This window comes from Aegilops tauschii, chromosome 1 (genome assembly GCF_002575655.3).
Source record: "Aegilops tauschii subsp. strangulata cultivar AL8/78 chromosome 1, Aet v6.0, whole genome shotgun sequence".
NCBI lineage: Eukaryota > Viridiplantae > Streptophyta > Magnoliopsida > Poales > Poaceae > Aegilops > Aegilops tauschii.
The window spans coordinates 382,720,264-382,742,690 of record NC_053035.3 but is presented as its reverse complement, the minus strand read 5'-3'; the positions used below and the strand labels follow the sequence as shown (position 1 = coordinate 382,742,690).

Genomic DNA, 22,427 nt, shown 5'->3' with positions numbered 1-22,427 from the left:
TCTTGCCAAACCACAGTTCATAAGATGTCGTCTCAACGGATTTAGATGGTACCCTATTTAACGTGAATGCAGCTGTCTCTAATGCATAACCCCAAAACGATAGTGGTAGATCGGTAAGAGACATCATATATCGCACCATATCTAATAAAGTACGGTTACGATGTTCGGACACACCATTACACCGTGGTGTTCCAGGTGGCGTGAGTAGTGAAACTATTTCACATTGTTTTAACTGAAGGCCAAACTCGTAACTCAAATACTCTTCTCCACGATCAGATCGTAGAAACTTTATTTTCTTGTTACGATGATTTTCCGCTTCACTCTGAAATTATATGAACTTTTCAAATGTTTCAGACTTCTGTTTCAATAAGTAGATATACCCATATCTGCTCAAATCATCTGTGAAGGTCAGAAAATAATGATACCTGCTACGAGCCTCAATATTCATCGGACCACATATATCTGTATGTATGATTTCCAACAAATCTGTTGCTCTCTCCATAGTTCCGGAGAACGGCGTTTTAGTCATCTTGCCCATGAGGCACGGTTCGCAAGCATCAAGTGATTCATAATCAAGTGATTCCAGAATCCCATCAGTATGGAGTTTCTTCATGCGCTTTACACCAATATGACCTAAACGGCAGTGCCACAAATAAGTTATGAATATGTGTATCACTACGATCGAGATCCAACAAACCATTTTATTGGGTGTATGACCATAGAAGGTTTTATTCATGTAAACAGAACAACAATTATTCTCTAATTTAAATGAATAACCGTATTGCAACAAACATGATCAAATCATATTCATGCTCAACGCAAACACCAAATAACACTTATTTAGTTTCAACACTAATCCCGAAAGTATAAGGAGTGTGCGATGATGATCATATCAATCTTGGAACTACTTCCAACACACATCGTCACCTCGCCTTTTACTAGTCTTTGTTTATTCTACAACTCCCGTTTCGAGTTACTACTCTTAGCAACTGAACCAGTATCAAATACCGAGGGGTTGCTATAAACACTAGTAAACATGTATATCCAATATACCTTTGTTCACTTTGCCATCTGTTGAGGATATAAACCTTAGAGCCACCCGCCCGGTGGGGCCGGGTTACTCATAAGGGTCATCACCTGAAGCCCGGCGCCAAGCTTGAAGACGGTGGGCCAAAGATGGGCTTAAGACCCGGAGATGGCTAGGGCCCGTAGTTACAACCGTCATTATGGTAGAACTTGTAGTGTAAGGCAAGAATAGTTGAGAGTCCGAGCCGGACACTCTTATGAGCCGGCCGGGACTCTGAGAGCTGCTGGGCGTCAACCTCTCTATATAAAGGGACGACCCGGCAGCGGTTTAGGAAAAGAAAGATCTCGTCGAGAGCCAGGCATAGCAGTTAAGCTCCCTGGTCATCGAAACCCTAATCAATACCACCTCAACTGGACGTAGGTTTTTACCTTCACCGTAAGGGGCCGAACCAGTATAAACCCTCGTATTCCTTGTCCCCTTTAACCCCTTCAAGCTTCCTAGCGACGATGGCTCCACGACTAAGTCCTAGCTTGAGGACATCTGTCGTGACAATTCGACGACAGTTGGCGCCCATCGTGGGGCCAGCGCACGGTGGATTTGAGTTCTTGAAGGGCAGCTTCGAAGGGCTCAAGGGATACGTTGTGGGCCGGATGACCAAGAGTCGTCGCGGCAAGCTCTACATCGACGATGCAAACTGGGGCCCCGACGCCGGCTCAATTGAGTACAGATACCGGGTCCCCTTCGGCGGAATTCATGTTTTCATTGGCAAGATTGGTGAGCCGGGCCCTAAGCCGGATCTCTGCGCCGATCTCATCGAGACGGCTCAGCGCGCACGACCCGCCCAAGCCCTGCCTGCCTTGAAGCATGCTTTTGTGGGATGTATCCATAGAGGGCTCTCTGATGGACCTGGATCTGGTGATGAGACGGCCGTCGGCTCTGACGGCGAGTCGTCCACAGATGAGTCAAACTCGTTGTATCAACTTCAAGATGGCAGGCTCATGGGTTGTTCTGATGGTGACAGTATTCCGGACCCGTTTGAGCCGCCGAGCCGGGTTGGAATCTTCATGGCCGGTGCGCAGCCTGTTCAGAACCCTGCTGCTGGGGCGGGAAACCCGGTGCCCTCGCTGGCTCAGGTGCTGATGGATCTCATAGACAAGATGACGGCCCTGTTGACCGCCGCGGTTGACCCGGCGGATCAAGCTCAGCATGACGCGGAGTTGGCGCAGTTAAAGTTAGATCTAGTGAAAGCCAAGGAGGATCTGGCAGCGGAAGGGATCAGGATGGCTGCGGAGAGGGTGGCTCTCGACGCCCAAACTCAGTTGATTCAGGCGCAGTCCTTCCGGCTCACGATGCATCAGAATGCGTCCAATGAGGTCATGAGAAGGAGGCATCAAAAGGCCCAATCTCGACTCCCTCCGGTCTACGATCCTCGAAACCTCTTCAACACGCCAGGTGCAGGGTCTAGTAACCCGCCAGGGATCATAGTGCCCGGGTCTGGGACCCCTATTCAGCCACAAGTGATGGGGCCTCCCCGGGTGAACCCTGCCCCGCCTCAGTATGTGCCAATACCATCGGGTCATTATGCTAACCCGCTGGAGAACATGGTCGCCGCAGCAGCACGGCTGGCGGCCCTCCCAATTGACGGCGACTCTCCAACGGCTATTGAAACCCGCCGGGTCAGGGAACTCCTTCAGACAGCGCTGGCGCAGCAAGAGGCATACTCCTACAGCCGGGACAGGATCCACTCGACCCCTCGTCCAGGCCGGAGCCCGAGTTATAGCAGACACATGGTCTCAGCGACCGGCTCAAGTAATGTCCGACGCCATGACCCGCCCCCTGGCCATGGCCCGGCTCATAACGGAGCCTTTCACGCAGCAGACCAAGATAGAGCGCGGCAAGAGGCGGAGCAGGTGCCTCAGTTGACGGCTTACCAGACCCCCCGGCTTATCCGACGACTTCCGTCGACGTGGGTATCCCTACGAGGACTGGAGGTGTCCCTTGTTTAGTGCCAGCTCTCCGCAATGAACGTCTACCCAAGGACTTCAAAGGCCCTAGGAAGGTGCCTAATTACACAGCTGACTTACAACCCGGAGCCTGGATCGAAAGTTACGAGATGGCCATGGAACTGCTGGAGGTCAGTGAAGCGGCGATGGCCAAGTACTTCACCATGATGCTAGATGGGACTGCCCGCACTTGGTTGAAAGGGCTACCGCCGAATTCCAACGGATCTTGGGCTGAGCTGAAGGCCCGGTTCATACAAAACTTCAAAGACACCTGTAGGCAGTCTATGTCAATAGTGGATTTGACTAACTGTAAACAGCAGGAGGGTGAGTTTACGACACATTGGGTTCGCCGGGTCAAAGAGATCATACATTCATCGGATAAGATGGATGCCGGCTCTGCAGTCTTAATGTTGGAGCAAAATTGTCGTTTTCTTCCCCTGAAGATGAAACTCGGGTGGCTTAAGCGCGACTGCAATGATATGGGTGCGCTGATGGCGGCTCTCGTCAAGTACGCCGATTCTGATAGTACCAAGGACCCCGCTTCAGATGATGAAAGGACAGGGAAGGGAAAGAAGAACGGCAATGGCAAGGGTCCTCAGCATAACCCGGGGAACCAAGGGGGTGGCAAGCGTAAGGCCGACGGCAGCCTAGAGTTTGTGGCCAACGCCAGCTCACCGGGTATTAGCCAGAGACGCAAGGGGAGGCCCCCTCCCCGAGCCGGCGGGTCAGGCCCGACGCTGGAGCAGCTGTTGAATGAGCCTTGTCCAAGGCATGGCTCTAGAGAGAAGCCAGCTACTCATCTATGGAAGGATTGTGCAATCATGAAGGACTTTAAGAATTCCAACGCCTTTAACGGCAACAATGGCCCGGGCGGTGGCTCAGGCGCCGGCGGCTTTCATGGCCCGGGCGGCGGCTCAAATTCTAATCCTCAGAACGGTCAAGGGGGCTTTAATCAGCAGTCTGGCCAGGGTCATCAGCAGCAGCAGGGGGGTTATCATACCAATCCAAAGCAGCTTAGCGGTGGATAGTATCATGTATTTACCACCAGTCTGTGTAAGCGAGATCAGAAGCTTCATAAGAGGGCTGTGAATGCTGTTGAGCCGGCGGTTCCACGCTATTTAAGATGGTCTGAGCAGCCTATCGTGTGGAGTAGGGAGGATCACCCTCCCCGGGTGGATATTCCGGGTCATTTGGCCTTGGTGGTGGCTCCTCAAGTGGGAGGATATAAGTTCACTAAGGTGCTCATGGATGGAGGCAGCAGCATCAACATCCTCTATTATGAGACTTTCCGTCGTATGGGGTTGATTGATAAGAACCTCAGCCAGTCAAACACTCTTTTCCATGGTGTGGTACCTGGTAAGTCGGCTTATCCGGTCGGCAAGATCGAGTTGGAAGTGGCTTTTGGAGACGAGCACAACTACAGGGTGGAAAAATTGACCTTTGAGGTGGTCAAGATAAGAAGCCCGTATCATGCCATATTTGGGCGACCGGCTTACGCCAAGTTCATGGCACGACCGTGTTACGTGTATTTACAGCTCAAGATGCCGGGTCTCAATGGGACCATTACGGTTCATGGCAGCCGGAAGGTGGCCTTGGAGTGTGAGGAAGGCGATGCCGCTTATGCAGAATCTGTTTGTGCAACAGAGGAGTTAAAATTTTACAAGGACAATGTTGACCCAACAGATATGACCTCTCTGAAAAAGCCGACTACGGAGCATGAGCCGGCAATGAAATTTAAGTCGGCTGATGAGACTAAACTTGTTGATTTCATTCCAGGTGATTCATCTCAGCAGTTTAGCATCAGTGCCAATCTGGATCCAAAATAGGAAAGCGCGCTCATCGAGTTCATCCGTGAGAATAGGGACATTTTTGCATGGAAACCTTCTGACATGCCAGGTGTACCTAGAGAACTCGCCGAGCACACTCTCAATGTTGATCCGAAATTTAAGCCGGTCAGGCAATTCCTTCGGCGGTTTAATGAAGAGAGGCGGAAAGCTATTGGTGAAGAGGTGGCCCGGCTCTTGGCGGCCGGGTTTATTGTTGAAGTCTTTCACCCAGAGTGGTTAGCTAACCCAGTGCTCGTGCTCAAGAAGAACGGCACCTGGCGGATGTGTGTGGACTACACAGACTTAAACAAGGCGTGTCCGGCTGATCCTTTTGCCCTTCCCCGTATTGATCAAATCATTGATGCTACGGCAGGTTGTGAGCGCTTAAGTTTCTTGGATGCTTATTCTGGATATCATCAGATTAAAATGGCAGTTAAGGACCAGGAGAAGATGACGTTCATCACTCCCTTTGGAGCCTTCTGCTATGTGTCTATGCCCTTTGGACTCAAGAGTGCACAGGCGACTTATCAGCGTTGCGTGCAGAACTGTCTTCATAACCAGATTGGGCGCAATGTTCATGCTTATGTGGATGATATTGTGGTTAAATCCAGGAAGGAGGAAACCTTGATAGATGATCTGAGGGAAACCTTTGATAATCTCCGGGTCTACAAGATGATGCTTAACCCGGCCAAGTGTGTTTTTGGTGTTCCTGCAGGCAAGCTCTTGGGTTTTTTGGTTTCTAACAGAGGCATTGAAGCTAACCTGGAGAAAATCAAGGCCATCACCTCCCTGGCTAAGCCGGCGTGTATAAACGACGTCCAGCGTTTGGCGGGTCGTGTCGCTGCTTTAAGCCGGTTTATAAGCCGTTTGGGTGAGAAGGCCATGCCATTATATCAGTTGATGAAGAAAACTGATGACTTTGTCTGGAATGATGCAGCTAATACTGCTTTTGAGGATTTGAAGAGGCAGCTGGCAGAGGAGCCTTTATTGCTGTATGTGGCTGCTAACACACGAGCCGTCAGTGTGGCTGTGGTGGTGGAGCGCAAGGAAGAGGGTAAGGAGCATCTGGTTCAGCGGCCAGTTTATTATGTCAGCGAAGTGCTCATCGAGTCCAAACAGCGGTATCCACATTGGCGGAAGCTTGTTTATGGTGTGTTCATGGCAAGCCGGAAGGTTAAGAATTATTTCCAGGGTCACCCCATCACTGTGGTCAGTTCTGCCCCCCTTGGAGATATCATTCAAAACAGAGAGGCCACAGGGAGAGTGGCTAAGTGGGCTATAGAGCTCGGACCTCATGGTCTGAAATACGTACCACGCACTGCTGTTAAATCTCAAGCCTTGGTGGATTTCATCAACGATTGGACAGAGTTACAAGTGCCCGAGCAAAAGCCGGATAACATATATAGGACTTTTCACTTCGATGGGTCCAGACAATTGGAGGGCTCGGGGGCTGGAGTCGTGTTGGCTTCCCCTAAGGGTGACAAGTTCCATTATGTGCTACAGTTGATGTTTCCTTGCACTAACAATGCGGCTGAGTACGAGGCCTTGCTCCACGGTCTTCGGATGGCTAAGGAGATGAGCTTGAGCCGGGTAAGGTGCTTCGGCGACTCAAACTTGGTGGCTCAACAAGTATTAGGAAAGTGGGACTCCAAGGACCCTCTCATGGCGGCTTATCGCCGTGAAGTTGATGCCATTGCTGGGCACTTTCAGGGTTACCAAGTAGAGCACATCGATCGCAGGAAGAACAAGGCGGCTGATGCTCTAAGCCGGCTGGGCTCTCAGTGAAAACCGGTGCCGCCTAATATTTTCCTGCACGTCCTGCATAACCCTTCTGCTAAGTTGCCTACAGAGGAAGACTTGGCTTTCCCTGACCCAGAGGCACGACTGGTGGCGGCTCTCCACATCATCCCGGACTGGACAGTGCCCTATCTGGCTTACATGACCCGGGGAGACTTGCCTGAGGATGAAACTTTGGCCAGACAAATAACCCGACGGTCTAAGTCAATGGTTGTTATCAATGGTGAGCTGCATCGCCGCAGTGTTACGGGAGCGTTCCAGCGTTGTGTCTCCCCTGAGGAAGATCAAGAGATCTTGCGTGAGATTCATGAAGGGGATTGTGGCCATCATGCCGGCTCAAAATCCCTTGTGGCCAAGGCTTTTCGTCATGGTTTTTATTGGCTGACGGCTCATGCTGATGCGGAGGACTTGTCAGTAAATGTGATGGTTGCCAAAGGTTCTCGCGACGGGCTCATGTGCCGGCTCAGGAGCTGAGGATGATCCCAATTACTTGGCCCTTTGCGGTCTGGGGGCTTGATATGGTTGGGCCTTTTAAAAGGTCCAAGGATAAGAAGACCCACCTCTTGGTGGCAGTTGACAAATTCACAAAGTGGGTTGAAGCAGAGCCAGTTAGCAAGTGTGACACAGCCACGGCGGTTCAGTTCATGAAAAGGGTGATCTTTCGCTTTGGCTTTCCACATAGCATTATAACTGACAATGGTACCAATCTATCCAAAGGCGCCATGGAGGAGTTTTGTCAACGAGAGCATATTCGACTTGATGTTTCATCAGTGGCTCACCCTCAATCCAATGGTCAAGCTGAGAGGGCTGATCAGGAGATTCTGAAAGGTATCAAGCCCCGGCTTTTGGTCCCTTTACAACGGACGCCGGGTTGTTGGGTGGAGGAGTTACCCTCCGTGCTGTGGAGCATCAACACTACTCCTAACAGGTCTACAGGTTTCACGCCTTTCTTCATGGTTTATGGAGTGGAAGCAGTTCTCCCCAGTGACATCCGTCATGAGTCGCCTCGAGTGGCGGCTTATGTTGAGGCGGATAATGAACAGGCGCGCCAAGATGCTCTTGACTTGTTGGACGAACAGCGTGATGTGGCAGCGGCTCGCTCGGCGATTTACCAACAAGACCTGCGCCGTTATCACAGTCGCCGGGTTAAATCCCGGGTCTTCCAGGAAGGCGATCTGGTGCTCCAGCTCATCCAAGATCAGACAGATGCGCACAAGCTATCCCCGCCTTGGGAAGGGCCCTTTGTGGTCAGCAAGAATTTGCACAACGGGTCATATTACCTCATTGACATTCGGGAGCACAAAGATTCACGTAAGTCGGAGGAAGAGACCCGTCGGCCGTGGAACATAGCTCAGCTTCGGCCTTACTACACTTAAGCCACCGGCTCTCATAATGTACATATTTCTCTAAGCCATGTATATATTATGATAAGCAATAAAGCAGGACCTGTGTCCTTTTTTCTCCTCCAAAGGTGAACGTGTTGTTTTCATTGCAAGATCACATGATAACTTGAAGGAGGATCCGGCTTCTGATCGTATTCGACTCTAGCCGTATGCAATATAATCACTTGGGGGCTTCCTGTTCAAACATAGGTCGTATTCGAACCAAAGAGAACATAGCTGTCGATACCCATTTGATTGGCAAAGTGCCGAGCTCATTAGGGAGTTTTCTTTGATCATATTTGAATTATAGTTCAACCCCCTTTGGGAACCGACGGGGATCGTATTCGAATCAGCGTCGTTAAACAACTCCTCAGGTCATTTGGGGGCTTCCTGTTCAAACATGGGTCGTATTCGAACCAAAGAGAACATAGCTGTCGGTACCCTCTTGATTGGCATCGCCACACCCACTGGGGGCTATATGATCGCATTCGAATCTTAGCATAACCCCTTTGGGACGGGTCTCTGGTCGTATTCGAACCGGAAGCCCCTAAGTTTTTTCTGATTTACAACGAGTTCTTCTGATTGTTTCAATAGTGTGCACGGCGGGTCTCACTTTGCCGGATTAACTTTGATTCACAGTACTAGTCGAACACAATCGGCGTTGTTAAGACTGGTAAACCGGAATTGAGGTACCAACCTTATTACCCGGGTTATATAAACCGGAAGTGTGCTTGAAGGCTGGTAAGTGTGTTATTACGGTTATATCAAGGACATAATTGAGGAACAGTCTTTTGTGATTTAGATTCATATTCCGGGTTATATGTATGAGACTATGATTCTCAGTGCGGTAAGCCGCCTAGAGACTTGTGATTTGTTTTTCTATGCAGGATAGTTAAAAACAGCTATTTGAGCTTAAGGAAAATGAATGATCAATTATGACCCGGAGGAATATAAGGAAGTAACTTCAATGGAATTCAGCATTCAACACGTGCGCGATGGCACGACAAAGTTAAAATGTTGGTCCTATTCTATTACAAGACTCCCCGAGTCCAAAAGGGTGAAGCATTGTTTAATAAGCCGCCTGAAGAGTCAAGATGCTGGCCGGGTCGAAGCTTCCGGCTCATCCCTCTCCGTTCCTCCGGCTGTTCTTATGACCTGGAAGGTTGACGATTTCCAGTCAATGCCACTCAGAGCTTCAAATTGTGCCTCCTCGTCGATTAACCCGGCCGGGTCAATGTCTGGGGCAAAGGTGTGCTTACGAGTCGGCGGGACTAAGCTGAGGGCTTCATAACGCGGAGTGGGGATCCTCTGATTCTCTGCGTCGTAGCCCGGCTGGAACTTGGTCAGATCGGTGTCGTTCCCAATCAGGGTGGCCACCGGGCGAACGATCTTCACACAGGCAGCAAAGTCCTTTTGGTCGAAAGGAGTGCCGTCTTCCTTTAAGCTGGGATAACCAAGTGCAATGTCCGCCGGGTCTAGCTCTGGAAGGAAAGCCTTGGCCCGGCTCAGAGCAGCTATGGCTCTGGCTCTTGCAGAGGCCCGTCGCAGCTCTTGGACACGTTGAGGAAGAACGGCAAGCCGGCGAAGAACTTCCGCCAGGTGAGTCGGCACCTCATTGGATAGGGCCACCAGGGCCAAGGCGCGCTGTGACCCGGTGTAGAGTTGCTCCACCAGAGTGTACACGGCCTTCAACTTGGTCAGCACACTTTGGTTGAGGTTGGCGCTTCTTGGACCTGTTTAACAGAGTAAGATAAGCCGCTGGCAATGATGGGAGTTACGAGATATAAAGATTATAAACTTGATGATAGCCGGTGGAATAACTTACCGAAGATGGCGGCGACCATCTGCGACACATGGCGCTTTAAGCCGGAGAGTTCGGCGGTTTTCTCCGTCAGAGCCTTCTCCGCCCGTTCGGCCCGGCTCACCAGAGTAGCCTTCTCTTCGGCCCAAGTTTTTCGTTCAGCTTCAAAGTCCTTTTTTAGCTTCTCTTGAGCAGCAATACTGGACACAAATTTGGCGTTGGCCTTCCGGGTCTCAGTTTCCCGCGTCCTCAGGCGGGTCTTCAGATCGGAGATGTCAGCCTCAAACTTCTTGCAAGCAGCCTGCACAATTTCCGGGTTATAGTATGAACAGTTATTATGCAATTTTAAAGTCCCAAGCACTTTCCAAGCAAAGACACTTGGCAATTGGGGGCTAATGCATGTCGAACGTTTCTATTTACAAGTTACCGGTTCATGGAAGTAAGCCGGAACTTAAGTCTACAACATATTCAGTCATAAGTCGTCGACTTGGGGGCTAGTATGGTAAAGATAACTATGCAGTAAGCAGTAGAGTGGTACCTCGGACTTCTGCTGTATCTGATTCACCATGTTGATCTCCAAATCCCGGCTCTTGTGCACCTGACTCATATAGCCGGAGACGATCTCTCCGACGCTCAAGTTCGCATAGTTGGTGAGGTCCAGATTGGCCCGGCTGCGCTCTAGCAACTCTTCCTTGGCGGAGCACTTGGCCAGCGCAGTGGGTCTCCCCGGCTCAACAAACTCCGTTCGGGTGATTACCACGTCCGGGTCATCGGCCGGCTGAGCCGGGCTGGAGATATCCGGGTTGGTGGAAGTTTCCATGGCTGGCTCGTCGGTGGGAACGGTGGCTTCAGGTGCAGAGGCGGCTGGCGGCTCTTGAGCGGAAACTTCCGGTTCCGTCACGACCGACTCCTCCGCCGGCTTATTTTTCCTTGCTCTTTTACTGAGCTTTGCTTGAGCACTGAAAGGACAAGAGGTTAGTACAAAAGTATGAGTAAAGATAAAGCACAGCAAGAGATGATCATCATTACCCGGGTACGGTCTTGAAAGCCGGCAAATTCGACTGCATCGAGTCACCAGAGGAAGGAGACGTTTCCTGATAATTTGAATCAGAAGAATTGAGAGGTTGACATATAACACCCGCCAGAGGATGAAAAGGATATAAGTTGGAGATAACCTCGGTCCGGCGCTTCCTTGATGCCTCAGGTAAGCCGGAGGAGAGGTCAGCATCCTTGTTGGTCCGGGTGTGCCGCCGGCTCTCATGAATCTGTTGCTTCAAAAGAAATTGAGGATCTTGATAAGCTAAAGGATGTGAAAATCTTACTTTCCGGGCTACCCTTCGGACTTTCAGCCTTGGCAAGGGCTCCGAGTCGGAGGAAAGTGTCATTACCTCTTCAACCACCGGGTTACTTGCTCCGGCGTCATCCTGTTGATGAACAGTATTGATAAGGTGGACAGAAATAAACAAGAAATACAACAAGAGCTTACAGGTTCTGGGGTTACCTCTGACTCGGAGCTGTCACTCAGTTGAAGCAGCTCTGAGGCAGTGGGCCTGCTTCCCTTCTTGCGGGGAGCGGCTCTCTTGGTGGCTTTCTTAGCCTTCCTGGCCTTCTTGGCCGCCTCATGGTCATATTTGACCTTCCAGAATTTGTCATCAGCCTGAAAAATACAACGACGATTTCTTAAGGTTCAGATGAAAGCTATCTACAGAAGAAAATAAGATGTTCAGATCAGCGGCTTACCGCTGGGGTCGGGTTGGTCTTGCAGAAGGGGCTTAAGCCGGTCCTCCCGCAGTCTGCCAAGCTCTCGTTCAAGAGAGCCTTGGTCATGTCTTCAGCAACGTCTTCAGGTAGATCATTGCGGCTGTGTCTCAGGGGGTCATCTTTCCGGCCCGTGTACTCACACATTAAGCCGGGGCGGCGGCTTAAGGGGATCACCCGCCATGAGATCCAGACTCGGTCCAGGTAGATCCATTAAGGCCATTTCCCAGGAGAGCCTTGATTTTGTTGATGGTGGGGATCAGAGGTTGGCGCTCCGCCTGAGATAACTTGTCTGACAGAGGGTGAGTTGGTTCCAGACGCGAAGGACGAAAGCCGGGCAGCGGGCTCTCATCAGCCGGCGAAGTGTCTTGGCAGTAGAACCACGTTTGGTTCCAGTCCTTTGGGTGGCTTGGCGGTTCGGCGTAAGGAAAAAGGCAGTCTCTCCGTCGCTGAATGGAGATTCCACCAAGTTCTAAGCTCGCCCGTTGGCGCACTCGTTCTGACGGTTCAAATAGAACAGCTCTCTAAGAGCAGAAGGCTGGGCTCTTCTCCAAGGTAGACCTCGCAGAATACTTGGAAGTTGCATATGTTCGACACTGAATTGGGTCCTATGTCTTGTGGCCGCAGGTCAAAGAAATTCAGTACATCTCTAAAGAACTTTGAGCCGGGCGGTGCGAAGCCCCGGCTCATGTGATCCGCAAATATTACCACCTCCCCGTCCTTTGGCTATGGTCTCTCCTCTGACGGGTCAGGGGCGCAGTAAGACATGACGTCCTTCTTGCGCAGGTAACCCGTCTTCACAAAATCCGCTAAGGTTTCGTCGGTGACGTTGGACCTCATCCAGTTGCAAGTGATGGGTGCTTTGGGAGCTTTGGGAGGCATGGTGAAAGTCGGAAGCCTATGATAAAAAGAAATGTCCGGTTTAATTATAAGCCGGAGGGAATTTACAGTTCAACGTTTAAAGTGGCGGCTTATGAAGGGGCCTAATGACATATGGCTAAATGCATCGGGTTATCTAAGCCGCTGAAGGTAGCGAGAATAATTCAAATTGTCTACAGCTTTATCATAAATGAGCCGGCAAAAATTTTACGGCGCGTGGCTTCTTTTGAGCCGGAAAGTTTTACGGCACGTGGCTTCTTTGAGCCGGAAATGTAAGCCGCCATAGCTCAGCAGATGCAGTTTTTTACTAAGTGTGGTGAAAACAAGTTTCACAGATCGTGGTGAAAATTTTGGATCAAAATGGTTGAATAAAAGGAAAGGTTTCTAGACCTAAAACAGACGTAGAGGAAGTTCATAAGCCTGAACGGAGCCTGTACGCAGTAAGAAGGGATCTATGAACATTGGAATGGGCGTGAAACAACTACCGCAACAGTCCTATGCAGTTGGAGATCAAGAAAGGTGGTAAAAATAAAAACTACCGGGAACTTGCGAGGAACGGCGAATAACACGGGAAGAACAGCAGGAGCCTAATGTGGATCTACTCTACAGAGTGGCGAAAACTTACGGGTGCTGGTGAGTCGCGGGGGTCGCCGCCGTTTTCTCTGGACGCAACAGGTTGATGCAGCGGCCGGAGTCGGTGAGGACGAGAAGACCCGCGGTGGCGACGGCGACGGAGCTCGAGCGGAAGAACAGTGGCACGAGGAGGAAGACGGGCTGCTGGAGGCTCATCGGGCCAGACTACTTATAAGGGCAAGCTCATAAGTGGGCGCGAGAAACGAGGAGGCCACGGCGCGGTTATCTCACCATAAAATGCCTCGATTTTCGGGATGGCAGTAAAGATAAGATCCGTTGCGGATATGGTGGAGTAAAAAATGGACTTAATGGAAGATGACGTCACGGCGGATTACCCGGAATCTAGAGGATGACGTCACGCCGGGTTATGGCCTTCACACAATTATAAGCCGGAGATTTTCTGTCGAAAGGATTGAAGATTGACATGAGCCGGCTCAAATCAATCTAGGGCCTAATGTTGAGGATATAAACCTTAGAGCCACCCGCCCGGTGGGGCCGGGTTACTCATAAGGGTCATCACCTGAGCCCGGCGCCAAGCTTGAAGACGGTGGGCCAAAGATGGGCTTAAGACCCGGAGATGGCTAGGTCCCGTAGTTACAACCGTCATTATGGTAGAACTTGTAGTGTAAGGCAAGAATAGTTCAGAGTCTGAGCCGGACACTCTTATGAGCCGGCCGGGACTCTGAGAGCTGCTGGGCGTCTACCTCTCTATATAAAGGGATGACCCGGCAGCGGTTTAGGAAAAGAAAGATCTCGTCGAGAGCCAGGCATAGCAGTTAAGCTCCCTGGTCATCGAAACCCTAATCAATACCACCTCAACTGGACGTAGGTTTTTACCTTCACCGTAAGGGGCCGAACCAGTATAAACCCTCGTATTCCTTGTCCCGTTTAACCCCTTCAAGCTTCCTAGCGGCGATGGCTCCACGACTAAGTCCTAGCTTGAGGACATCTGCCGTGACTATTCCACGACACCATCCTTCTTATCCACCAAATAATTGGGGTAGTTCCGCTTCCATTGACCAGTCCCTTTGCAGTAGAAGCACTTAGTCTCAGGCTTAGGTCCAGACTTGGGCTTCTTCACTTGAGCAGCAACTTGCTTGCCGTTCTTCTTGAAGTTCCCCTTCTGTCCCTTTGCCCTTTTCTTGAAACTAGTGGTTTTGTCAACCATCAACACTTGATGTTTTTCTTGATTTCTACCTTCGTCGATTTCAGCATCACGAAGAGCTCGGGAATTACTTTCGTCATCCCTTGCATACTATAGTTCATCACGAAGTTCTACTAACTTGGTAATGGTGACTAGAGAATTCTGTCAATCACTATTTTATCTGGAAGATTAACTCCCACTTGATTCGAGCGAATGTAGTACCCAGACAATCTGAGCACATGCTCACTGCTTGAGCTATTCTCCTCCATCTTTTAGCTATAGAACTTGTTGGAGACTTCATATCTCTCAACTCGGGTATTTTCTTGAAATATTAACTTCAACTCCTGGAACATCTCATATGGTCCATGACGTTCAAAACGTCTTTGAAGTCCCGATTCTAAGCCGTTTAAGCATGGTGCACTAAACTATCAAGTAGTCATCATATTGAGCTAGCCAAACGTTCATAATGTCTGCATCTGCACCTGTAATAGGTCTGTCACCTAGCGGTGCATCAAGGACATAATTCTTCTGTGCAGCAATGAGGATAATCCTCAGATCACGGATCCAATCCGCATCTTTGCTACTAACATCTTTCAACACAATTTTTCTCTAGGAACATATCAAAAATAAACACAGGGAAGCTAAACGCGAGCTATTGATCTACAACATAGATATGCTAATACTACCAGGACTAAGTTCATGATAAATTTAAGTTCAACTAATCATATTACTTAAGAACTCCCACTTAGATAGACATCCCTCTAATCATCTAAGTGATCACGTGATCCAAATCAACTAAACCATAACCGATCATCACGTGAAATGGAGTAGTTTTCAATGGTGAACATCACTATGTTGATCATATCTACTATATGATTCACGCTCGACCTTTCGGTCTCAGTGTTCCGAGGCCATATCTGCATATGCTAGGCTCGTCAAGTTTAACCTGAGTATTCTGCCTGTGCAAAACTGGCTTGCACCCGTTGTAGATGGACGTAGAGCTTATCACACCCGATCATCACGTGGTGTCTGGGCACGACGAACTTTGGCAACGGTGCATACTCAGGGAGAACACTTTTATCTTGAAATTTTAGTGAGAGATCATCTTATAATGCTACCGTCAATCAAAGCAAGATAAGATGCATAAAAGATAAACATCACATGCAATCAATATAAGTGATATGATATGGCCATCATCATCTTGTGCTTGTGATCTCCATCTCCGAAGCACCGTCATGATCACCATCGTCACCGGCGCGACACCTTGATCTCCATCGTAGCATCGTTGTCGTCTCGCCAACTATTGCTTTTACGACTATCACTAGCGCTTAGTGATAAAGTAAAACAATTACATGGCGATTGCATTGCATACAATAAAGCGACAACCATATGGCTCCTGCCAGTTGCCGATAACTCGGTTACAAAACATGATCATCTCATACAATAAAATATAGCATCATGTCTTGACCATATCACATCACAACATGCCCTGCAAAAACAAGTTAGACGTCCTCTACTTTGTTGTTGCAAGTTTTACGTGGCTGCTACGGGCTTAGCAAGAACAGTTCTTACCTACGCATCAAAACCACAACGATAGTTTGTCAAGTTGGTGTTGTTTTAACCTTCGCAAGGACCGGGCGTAGCCACACTCGGTTCAACTAAAGTGAGAGAGACAGACACCCGCCAGTCACCTTTAAGCAACGAGTGCTCGCAACGGTGAAACCAGTCTCGCGTAAGCGTACGCGTAATGTCGGTCCGGGCCGCTTCATCTCACAATACCGCCGAACCAAAATATGACATGCTGGTAAGCAGTATGACTTATATCGCCCACAACTCACTTGTGTTCTACTCGTGTATATAACATCAACGCATAAAACCAGGCTCTGATACCACTGATGGGGAACGTAGTAATTTCAAAAAAATTCCTACGCACACGCAAAATCATGGTGATGCATAGCAACGAGAGGGGAGAGTGTTGTCCACGTACCCTTGTAGACCGAAAGCGGAAGCGTTAACACAACGCGGTTGATGTAGTCGTACGTCTTCACGATCCGACCGATCAAGTACCGAACGCACGACACCTCCGAGTTCAGCGCACGTTCAGCTCGATGACGTCCCTCGAACTCCGATCCAGCCGAGTGTTGAGGGAGAGTTTCGTCAGCACGACGGCGTGGTGACGATGATGATGTTCTACCGACGCAGGGCTTCGCCTAAGCTCCGCGATGATATTATCGAGGTGTAATATGGTGGAGGGGGGCACCGCACACGGCTAAAAGATCGTTGATCAATTGTTGTGTCCAGAGGTGCCCCCCTGCCCCCGTATATAAAGGAGCAAGGGGGGAGGCCGGCCGGCCCTTGGGGCGCGCCAAGGAGGGGGGGTCCTCCTCCTAGTAGGACTAGGACTCCCCTTTCCTAGTCCAACTAGTAAGAGAGAAGGGGGAAGGAAAGAGAGGGAGAGGGAGAGGGAAAGAGGGGTCGCGCCCCCCTCCCCTAGTCCAATTCGGACTCCCCATGGGAGGGGGCGCGCCACCTCCTGGACTGCTGCCCTCTCTCTCCCCTCAGGCCCACTAAGGCCCAATACTTCCCCGGGGGGTTCCGGTAACCCCTCCGGCACTCCGGTTTTATCCGAAACTTCTCCGGAACACTTCCGGTGTCCGAATATAGTCGTCCAATATATCAATCTTTATGTCTCGACCATTTCGAGACTCCTCGTCATGTCCGTGATCATATCCGGAACTCCGAACAACCTTCGGTACATCAAAACAAATAAACTCATAAAACTGTCATCGTAACTTTAAGCGTGCGGACCCTACGGGTTCGAGAACTATGTAGACATGACCGAGACACCTCTCCGGTCAATAACCAATAGCGGAACCTGGATGCTCTTATTGGTTCCCACATATTTTACGAAGATCTTTATCGGTCAGACCGCATAACAACATACGTTGTTCCCTTTGTCATCGGTATGTTACTTGCCCGAGATTCGATCGTCGGTATCTCGATACCTAGTTCAATCTCGTTACCGGCAAGTCTCTTTACTCGTTCCGTAATACATCATCCCGCAACTAACTCATTAGCCACAATGCTTGCAAGGCTTAATGTGATGTGTATTACTGAGTGGGCCCAGAGATACCTCTCCGACAATCGGAGTGACAAATCCTAATCTCGAAATACGCCAACCCAACAAGTACCTTTGGAGACACCTGTAGAGCACCTTTATAATCACCCAGTTACGTTGTGACGTTTGGTAGCACACAAAGTGTTCCTCCGGTAAATGGGAGTTGCATAATCTCATAGTCATAGGAACATGTATAAGTCATGAAGAAAGCAATAGCAACATACTAAACAATCGAGTGCTAAGCTAACGGAATGGGTCAAGTCAATCACATCATTCTCCTAATGATGTGATCCTGTTAATCAAATGACAACTCATGTCTATGGCTAGGAAACATAACCATCTTTGATCAACGAGCTAGTCAAGTAGAGGCATACTAGTGACACTCTGTTTGTCTATGTATTCACACATGTATCAAGTTTCCAGTTAATACAATTCTAGCATGAATAATAAACATTTATCATGATATAAGGAAATAAATAATAACTTTATTATTGCCTCTAGGGCATATTTCCTTCAACCGGCAAGTCTCTTTACTCGTTCCGTAATGCATCACCCCACAACTAACTCATTAGTCACATTGCTGGCAAGGCTTATAGTGATGTGCATTACCGAGAGGGCCCAGAGATACCTCTTCGACAATCGGAGTGACAAATCCTAATCTCGATCTATGCCAACTCAACAAACACCATCGGAGACACCTGTAGAGCATCTTTATAATCACTCAGTTACGTTGTGACGTTTGATAGCACACTAAGTGTTCCTCTGGTATTCGGGAGTTGCATAATCTCATAGTCATAGGAACATGTATAAGTCATGAAGAAAGCAATAGCAATAAACTAAATAATCATAGTGCTAAGCTAACGGATGGGTCTTGTCCATCACATCATTCTCCTAATGATGTGATCCCGTTCATCAAATGACAGCACATGTCTATGGTCAGGAAACTCAACCATATTTGATTAACGAGCTAGTCTAGTAGAGGCATACTAGGGCACTTTGTTTTGTCTATGTATTCACACATGTATCAAGTTTCCGGTTAATACAATTCTAGCATGAATAATTAACATTTATCATGATATAAGGAAATAAATAATAACTTTATTATTGCCTCTAGGGCATATTTCCTTCAGGTGTTCCTTCTCATTAAGGTGGATATTGCTCGACGAACCCTTGCTTTCTCGAACGGGCCTCGGTGGCCACATATACACGTGTCCATGGTTATGCGAGTTTGCCACCTTACATACCTTTTGGTTCCTTATTGATAAACTCTTGATGGCATACAATCTCTACAAGATGTGGAGTGTATATCTTGTCTAAAAGTAAGTTTTGCTTTACGTGAGGGGAAGAGAGAGGTTCACATGTATTCTTCAATTACATGAGTCGATCTAGATTGAAAAGGTAAATGCGGCTTATGAAGGAAGCTAAATGGTGAGAACACTAGGAGACTTTTGGGTTTGCTAGGGTGGCATATGTGCGAGGAGACACGCTTAGGGAGAAGTTTGCGGTGTAGTGAGGCGGAAAAAAGGGGTGTGTGTGTGTGGAGTAACTTCTCTAACCCTGCAGCCGCACCCTTCCAAGGTGGTCCTTCTCATTAAGGTGGATATTGCTCGACAAACCCTTGCTTTCTCGAACGGTCCTCGGTGGCCACATATACACGTGTCCATGCTTATGCGAGTTTGCCACCTTACATACCTTTTGGTTCCTTATTGATAAACTCTTGATGGCGTACTGCCTCTACAAGATGTGGAGTGTATATCTTGTCTAAAAGTAAGTTTTGCTTTACGTGGGGGGAAGAGAGAGGTTCACATGTATTCTTCGGTTACATGCGTCGATCTAGATCGAAAAGGTAAATGTGGCTTATGAAGGAAGCTAAATGGTGAGAGCACTAGGAGACTTCTAGGTTTGCTAGGGTGGCATATGTGTGAGGAGACACGCTTAGGGAGAAGTTTGCGGTGTAGTGAGGCAGAGAGAGAGAGAGAGAGAGAGAGTGGAGTAACTTAGTTAGTGGATTGGTTGCAAGAGTGCGTATGCACGGTTAGAGAATACTAAGGTCCACTTTGGTTCACGGGACTAAAAATGTGAATATACAGATTATAAAGAATGATTTGTCATGTCGTGTTTAATCCTATAAGAACTAACAATACAAGTGTAGTTCCCCACAAAAAAAGAGAGAAAGTAATAGATGGTTGCATCACAAAGAAAGGTACTTACTATTTTTTGCATATACACAAGGGAAATGAATTATAGGCAATTGAACTTAATAAAAATTTCCTTCCAATCTTACGGAAAGTAGTCAATATATAGGAAAATAACATTGTTTCTAAATTTGCCAACAAATTAAACAAGTTTACAGAGGCAAGCCATAAGAAACATCATCCTCAAACCCTAAAAGAAGGAACATCATCCACAAAATAATTTACAAAAGTAGAGAGGCCCTAGATCAACAAGATATTTATTTTTATTTTGTTGAAAATTTTAAGGTTGTTGCTCAATCTTGACAAGTAGTATAATTGTTATGGAAGGGATAACTCTCTTGAGTGAAGAGAGCTTTATGCATTTATACCCAATCAATTGGCAATTAAGTGATTCCATGTAATAGGGAAATCAATAACCATATGAGATGTGACAGCAGTAAAAATAAATCATCAACACTCCACTCTCTTCCCTGGTCAATATGAACTATTTTTACCAAAATGAGTTATTGTGAACCCCAAGTGAACACAAACTCTTCTAGATTCCTTACCCATCTCTTTGATACCATTATGATGAAGATACATGAATTGTTTCTTCTTTGAACTATGTGATCCATAAACGTTCAACTATGCAGCGGTTTAGAGCAACTAGTTGCACTTCACACTTGAGTGTAAAAAAAACTTGTTACACTTTTTCACCGCGTTGGCGGCACGGTACGCGCGTGTATAGCAATATGCGGTGCCACATTCGGCTCAAAGAAAAAAAAAGGAAAGAAACGCAATGCGGTGCCACGCGACGGCCGTCACGCCCAAAACGTGTGCGCGGGCGGGGCACACAGAGAATCAAGCGCGCCCCCCGGGCCACCCTCGCTCCAAATCTTTATAAGGCGCCCGTGGTTGCCTCGGCGAGATCATCAGAAAACGCGAGCCAAAAGCCATCGCAAACCCAGGAAGAAACGGTAAGCTGTTGCGCGGCATGGCTTTCTACCGCGGCAGCGGCATGGGCATGGGTATGGGCATGGGCATGGGTGGCGGGTCTTCGTCGTCGTGGGCGCCGGCGGCGATGCCACCTCCGCCGCCGCCGCCCAGCAGGCCGTGGACCAAGGCGGAGGACAAGGTGTTCGAGAGCGCGCTGGTGGCGATCCCGGAGCACGTGCCGAATCGGTGGGTGTTCGTGGCGGCGCAGCTGCCGGGGCGCACGCCGCAGGAGGCGTGGGAGCACTACCAGGCGCTGGTGGCCGACATCGACCTCATCGAGCGCGGCCTGGTCGAGCCCCCCGAGTCGTGGGACGACGACGACGACGGCGCCGGCGGCGCCGGCGGCACCGTCGCGGCGGGGCGCGGCCGCCCCCGCGGCTCGGGCGGCGAGGAGCGCCGCAAGGGCATACCCTGGACCGAGGAGGAGCACAGGTATACACACACCACCGCCGTCAAAATCTCTAACTGCCTTCCTTCCCTGGACCCTGTTCGTTTTCTTGTCCCTTTCCCCTGTTATTCGTCGGCGCGTTCTTCGAGGTCCTAGATACTTCTCCGGATCTTTCCACGTCGGATGATTCCGCTGGCCCCACCATGCCACACGTAAATTTTTACCATTCTTTGCTATGCGATCTATACAGGCGCTGACCTTTTTCTCCGTTGGGTCTGGGCAATAGGATGTTCCTGGAGGGGCTGGAGAAGTACGGGCGCGGCGACTGGAGGAACATCTCGCGGTGGTCGGTGAAGACGCGGACGCCGACGCAGGTGGCCAGCCATGCGCAGAAGTACTTCATCCGCCAGGCCAACGCCGCCACCCGCGGCGACAGCAAGCGCAAGAGCATCCACGACATCACCAACCCGTGATGCGTCATCCGTCGTGGACAAGGCACCAAGAATCCGGTCCGCCCCGAGCCTAGCCGATACCCGCCGCCGGTCGTCGTCGTCGTCGCCGCCGTCTGCTCTCCCTCGGCCGTCCGCCCGTGCAAATGTATGTAGGGGAAAGGCGTGGCTCGGTTGGAACCTGCGATTCGGAACCAGTAATCTTTAGTAAACTAGCTGTATGGTCGAATAAATCGTGTCATCACCTCTGTCGTGTGTGTGTGTGACATGTCAAGGAAGAAACAGAGTCAGTCAGTCAGTCAGTCCGGAAAGGGTTATAGCAATCCACCGCTTGGTTTTTACCGCTTTCCTGTTTTACACCCGCATGGCATTTCACATCCCGTTCTCATCCTATACCGACCAAATGTTGTTCGATGCTGGAGCACATCTGTCCCGGTGACCTGACAAGCGCCCTTTATCGGCTCCGTTTGTCAGGTTGCTCGTGTCCTGTCGAGTCACCCGTGCGGTGTCTCAGGAGATGTGTACGCCGCGCAGCCCAGCATGAGTTGAAAGCGGCCTGACGGCGGCGATGCAGATCATGGTGCCTGCCTGCCTGGGCTCGCGTGGCTATACTATAATACAGGCTTGAACGGCACGTGGTGAATTACGAGCTGCAAAAACAATAGTAATATACCTGCACCATCGTCAGCGTCCAGGTTCGAATCATCTAGTGCATTTGGGGCTGTCACTTGTCACCTAATTAGGCAACTGTGCAGGCTTACGTAATTGCTCTTTCTGGCAAGTTCCGTGATGGAAACCAGGTATGGCTATCAACAACTACGAGTCTCGTCTACTTCACTGTACGTCCTTTTGCCAAGTTTGTTTTCTGGGTGTAGGTCTAGATCATAGATACTCTGTGTCTTATCCGTGTCATTAGTATACAGGAAGCGATGATTGCCACTCCAAAGCCTCAGCCATATGTCACGGCAGGTAGGTATAGGAATTAAGGATACATGTGAAACGAGCACAATGTTTTGTTTTTGCAAGGATAACAAAGTTTTATTCCGAAATGA

The 22,427-nt window shown here is 49.3% G+C and overlaps 1 protein-coding gene across 1 annotated transcript; it reads left to right on the top strand.

Moving 5' to 3' along the window:
- The first annotated feature begins 20,462 nt into the window (after positions 1-20,462).
- Positions 20,463-21,716, top strand: LOC109744249 (transcription factor DIVARICATA). The gene is made up of 2 exons (XM_020303351.4): positions 20,463-20,970; positions 21,213-21,716. The coding sequence occupies exons 1-2, from the start codon at positions 20,537-20,539 to the stop codon at positions 21,397-21,399; spliced, it is 621 nt and encodes a 206-aa protein (XP_020158940.1). The 5' UTR covers positions 20,463-20,536; the 3' UTR covers positions 21,400-21,716.
- Positions 21,717-22,427: the final 711 nt, after the last annotated feature.